The sequence below is a fragment of the Abrus precatorius genome, unplaced genomic scaffold (genome assembly GCF_003935025.1).
Source record: "Abrus precatorius isolate BTA unplaced genomic scaffold, Abrus_2018 Scaffold11, whole genome shotgun sequence".
NCBI classification, from domain to species: domain Eukaryota; kingdom Viridiplantae; phylum Streptophyta; class Magnoliopsida; order Fabales; family Fabaceae; genus Abrus; species Abrus precatorius.
The window spans coordinates 24,851,227-24,856,302 of NW_020874303.1; the positions used below are offsets into that span (position 1 = coordinate 24,851,227).

The 5,076-nt window shown below is 34.4% G+C and overlaps 1 protein-coding gene across 1 annotated transcript; it reads right to left on the reverse strand.

Moving 5' to 3' along the window:
• Positions 1 to 1,007: 1,007 nt before the first annotated feature.
• LOC113855358 (indole-3-acetic acid-amido synthetase GH3.10-like) lies at positions 1,008 to 4,742 on the reverse strand. Its single transcript, XM_027486974.1, has 4 exons — positions 4,373 to 4,742; positions 3,812 to 3,913; positions 2,854 to 3,677; positions 1,008 to 1,837 (listed from the first exon to the last, which is right to left on the reverse strand). Exons 1-4 carry the CDS (start codon positions 4,711 to 4,713, stop codon positions 1,290 to 1,292), a joined length of 1,815 nt encoding a protein of 604 aa, XP_027342775.1. The 5' UTR covers positions 4,714 to 4,742; the 3' UTR covers positions 1,008 to 1,289.
• Between the last annotated feature and the right edge of the window lie 334 nt (positions 4,743 to 5,076).

The following is a 5,076-nucleotide window of genomic DNA, read 5'->3' on the forward strand; positions in this document are numbered from 1 at the left end:
TGTCACATCAAAGCAAGCCAAAGTGAACATGAAAATTTTCAACATCCAGTGAGGTGGGTTTAGCTGTAGTATATGCAATTATGCTGACGTTGCAAGTTGGAATGAGTTTGAAATAACATTTGCTGGCACGTCCAACTTTGAAACTTGGGGAAAATGACAACACAGGTTTCCTTATGTGCTCAATTATTTGACCCACTGAACAGAAGGCAAGCTAGAAACCGGTTCGAATGGAACAGGCCAGCGATACCATGGATTAATCAAATTGGTAATATACGCAAGAAAAAGCTTTTGCTTCGCAACTTGAATGCACGATCATATCTTTCTTAACTTCTGATTTTGATAAACAATAAATCACGATAACATCATACGATTGTATATCTTTCTTTGCTGTATTTGAAATTTGGATTTGACTATAGATATTTGTATTTAAATGAATGTATTTTTTACGTGACTCATATTTTGTTATGAATGTATATCACTTTGATGATAGTTTTAGTTTGGGGTTTTTTATTATATAAATGAATAGGTTAATGGTTAACTGGAGTTCTCAATATTGTTCAAACCTGTTAAGTTTTCTCTTTTGGATTATGAGGGAAAAAAAAACAGTGAATTTAAGCCTACCTTAAAACAATTATGATAAAACATTGAAAAAATTCATCTTATCTAAATTGGCTCAAAACTATTTATATTTAAGATAAATTTGTAATTTGAATCAAATAAGGTATATACTTACATTAGATAAAAATTCAATTACATGGATCAACTAGACATTTTTTTAAGTTGATCTACAAACACCATTAATAATTGAAAATTAAGATTTTGTTTAAAAGTTTAAAAGGAGAAAAAAGAAAAGAGAGGAGGAGAAAAAGGAAAAGAAAGGTAATTAAAAAATTTTAAAATGAGCTTATAACAGTTTTTGAATATTTATAAAAAATTTCTTTTTAATCTACAAATTCTCAAATAAAAATTATAATCAAATAAATCTTCCCCTTTCTTTCCTTTTTCCTAACAAATTAAGAACATGTTTGTACATAGTAAGTTTTTGTTAAATGAAAGTTTATAAAAAGCAAGTTAAAAAGACTTATTTTAATAAGTTTTCTTATACTTTTTAAAATAAGTTTAAAAATATTATAACTAAAGAAGGATATAAACCATTTTTATAAGTTTTTTTAAATACCTTTTAAAGATGTTTTACCAAGTAACCTGCCCTGAACTTAATTACTTCGTTCTTGTTCATAAATTGAAAACGAAATGAAAATTCTGAAAATAAGAAAACCAACAATGATGCATCATGATTGGATTGAACTGTAAGCAGTGCTGCGAAACGTTTTGATGGTGCATGCACTAAGAATTTTGAGGAGGACCGGGTTGTTAGTGCACCTAGGGGTCTTGAACTGGCCCAGTGCTGCACCATTTGCTACGAAATAATCCAAAATCTTCTTGAAAGTTCCTCTCTCTACAATGCAAAGCTTCAATGGCCCTATGGAACTGGTTTTCCTTGCTACCACATAGCCATGGTCAACAAAAGCTGCATCCATTTCCCTGCAGCATTCCTCAAGTACCTTCTCCTCAGCTTCTCCTTTGATCTCCCAGAAAATGACATAGCATCCTGGTTGGTTTGACACATCTGCATGGCTAGTAAAATCAACAAGCTCAGCTTTGGCCTTGTTTAGCAGCTGTGACCCTTTCTCTACCACTATTTGAAGGTCTTTCTCTGTATTCTTGTCTATATTAACAGTTAGAATTAGTTTTCTTCTGCATATAAAGTTCAATTTTGGGGTCCCATTGTGAAAACCAGCCACTTCCACCACATCTCCTAGTCTGCACCTATACAGCCCTGAAAGTTAAAATATTATCTTCAGCTTCTGTATAAGTAATTTTTAAAAAATAAAACAATAATTTTATTAACCTCAACTTAAAGATTGAATTTAAGTATTTAAAAATGCTATTTTTTATTAAAAAATATTTTTAATAAAAGTTACATTACAGTTTGGATATAATTTTGAAAATGACCATGGACCATGACTGACAAAGTCATGGTAAATATCCTTGTCAGAACTCAGAAGAGACTGGAATATTGACAGGTACATAATAACATCAAGGAAAATAACAAAGAACCAAAGGTCACCACATATGAACACTCCTGCCCACAACCCCAAATTATGACCAGCACCGGCAAGAACTTCTCAAGTTATCAAAACCCATTTGGAGAATGTTTCAATTATGCACCTAACAATTAATATCTAGTAAACAAATTTCTAGATGTGTCTGATGACCTAACATACACCAGAGAAAAGGTATTAGATTCGGCCGAATTATTTGGTACATGTCCCTGTTCATGTACAACCGAGGGTCATATATCTTGCTCGTATTTGACACTTCTAGGCGTGGTGTTATTTTTGGATAGCTCCTTTATGAACCAATGTTCCACCATAGGCATTATTTTATGTGAGGACAACGGTTCTAATCAATCATGCCTAACCATGAATAAGTTTTTTAAGAGTGGGTGAGCGTGACTAACGTGGTGGTGTTTGAAAGAATTAGAATTTATGAATTTTTTCATTAGATTTTTTAAAAACTTATACCACATAAAGTATGATCAAATTCATTAAAAAAGAGTCCTATTAACTTATTTAAATAATTTTTATAAGCAATTTTATGAATAATTAAGTTCTATTTCTTAAATATTCAATATTTTAATTAAAAATAGGTTATTTACTGAAAATAGTCGAAAGATATAATTGGGATATAATTCACATTAAGTATTTGAATCAAGAAAGATGTTCAAATATGTAAATCATAGTCAGTGAAGAATATGAGCATTTAGCAGAAGAGAAGAGTGAATAATATTACCGGTGAAAGTTGTTAGCAATATTTCGTACTCTTGTCCGACTTTAACTTGGGATAGTGGGATTGGCTTGTCTTCCATGAAATCATCGGAAACAGCTGAACAACAATCTTGTTTCTGTCTGTAAAGTGGTATGAACTCAAAATAAGAGAACGTGGGAACTACAGCAAACGTTACTTTCTCCGGAGGCAAACTAGGATCCACATTAACCCCAATCCAACTCTCAGTTGAACCATAGTCAGCACTTACTAGTGGCAACCCATTTGCATAATGCCTAAGTTTTTTCAAATAGGGTTGCATAGAACCAGTCATAATGGAATATATGAACTTAGCATTAGGCCAAAGTTTGGGAACCAAACCAAACCATTCCACCAATTCGAGCTCCTGGCAAGCTGCTTCTAATTTTGAAGCCAAAGAAGGGTTTGAAGATATGATTTTCAGAACAGCCTCTCTCATTTTGGGTAACTCGATTCTTGAACTCAAAGTACCATCTCTAATGTCATTGCAAATGTCTCTCCAAATTTCTTCGAAGCTGCGAAACGCTTGCACTATGCCGTAGACAAAAGCTGAGGAAATAAACTCCACATGGTCAGAGAAGAAGAGGCCTAGAAGGAGGTGACAGTACGTGGATTGTGCATAGTCCCCACCAGAAATAACTTCGTAGGGACTGCAAGTGAATGATTTAGTTTTCTCTTGTTTAGTTTTGAATTCTTCACTTGCATAGTAGTGTGTTGTGGCTGTTCCAACTGTTAAGCCTCCTTTTGTTTTGAATTGCTTGCTACTATATATGAATTCAAGAATCCTTCCTCCTTCCCTTGTGGGATAAACCCTATAAACAGTGAAAAGAAGAATGAGAACAAAAAAAAATAGTATTATTTATGTTGTATCTCATAGCTAGCTAGGTTATCATGACTCGTGAAAGAAAGGAACAGCACTACAATTAATGAGACTTGAGAGGCGCACCTTGATCTATAGGCTGCTGCTAAAGTGAAAGTTTGAAGGGTAGTTTGAGCACTATGGCGGGTAAAGGGTACGAATTTTTGCCTTCCCTCTGTGGTTCCAGAACTGCACAACCTCTACCATATAAGATTATATTTTTTAGAAAAATAAATAAATTCATCAGAAAGTGTAGGAAGAAGATCTGCCATACAAGGAAAGAAAAACCAATCACCTTAATATACTATAATCAATATGCATCACCCGATTGTCATGTTTAATTACCCATGATAGATCTGGGTAATTAGTTAACTACTTACACCTAGACCTTGTCATTAAATCATAGTAAAACCATGAACTAAGCATAAGGAGAGATATATAGATAAGGGGGAGAAAAATCAAGGAAAGAGCCATATATGGGCTATATTTAACATTATATATTCTGATTTCCATTCATCACCCAAAAGAGGAAGGAAGAACATAAAGGAAATAGTACGGCGATGAGTCCCATTTATGCCCAAAAGAGGAAGGAAAAAACATGAAAGAACTAATAACAAACACACATATAAATAAAGGCAATAACAGTACCTTAAGGAAAGAGTGGTTATGGGTTGTTGCGTGAGTAAAGGACCTGTGTCTCCATCTGCAATTTTTTCGATATATGGCTCAAAATCTGCATGTGAAGCAAGGGGAACAGCAGAAGTAAAAAGAGATTCCAATGCACATGCATCCATCTCAGGGATATTGTAGCTCCCCAACCATTTCTTCAGGTATTCCACCCCATGATTCAGCTTCAAAATCCGGCACAATGTCTGAATCTGAACAGAAGCAGCGTTCTTGGACAAGTCTTCAAACCAAGCAATGATATCAAAGTCACCATTGCAGTTGCCATTGCCATTATTGTTGTAACTGAGAACATGCGGTTCCATTGAAGAGGGTTACTACTTACTACTACTACTCTTACTAGCTTGTAGTTACAAGTACTTGGGCATGAACAAGTGCAAGTAATAAAAATAAAGTTGGTGTTAGTGGGTGTCTGTTTCTATAAGGCAAGTAGATTGAAAAAGGCCAAAGAAGGAAGTGAGCCCACCATTGAAATATCCCTTTTATTTTGGTTATCAATCAAGAGCAATGACCCGGTATTCAAACGGCTCAACAAACCTAATGTTGCAGAAGCTCCACCGAAGAGTAGTACGATCAGTTATAGACCACAAGAAATGGGGTTATCATTTTAAGGAGAGAGAGACAGAGAACCAGATAGAGATTCTTCAATGTCATGTATGGGGACCAAA

What these genes read in the sequence shown, in the direction of transcription:
- LOC113855358 (XM_027486974.1), bottom strand. Translation starts at nt 4,713, where the DNA reads ATGGAACCGCATGTTCTCAGTTACAACAATAATGGCAATGGCAACTGC. An exon ending in ATAACCACTCTTTCCTTAAG is followed by an intron (nt 3,914 to 4,372) that starts GTACTGTTATTG and finishes GAGGTTGTGCAG; the next exon opens with TTCTGGAACCACAGAGGGAA. An exon ending in GCAGCAGCCTATAGATCAAG is followed by an intron (nt 3,678 to 3,811) that starts GTGCGCCTCTCA and finishes CACTGTTTATAG; the next exon opens with GGTTTATCCCACAAGGGAAG.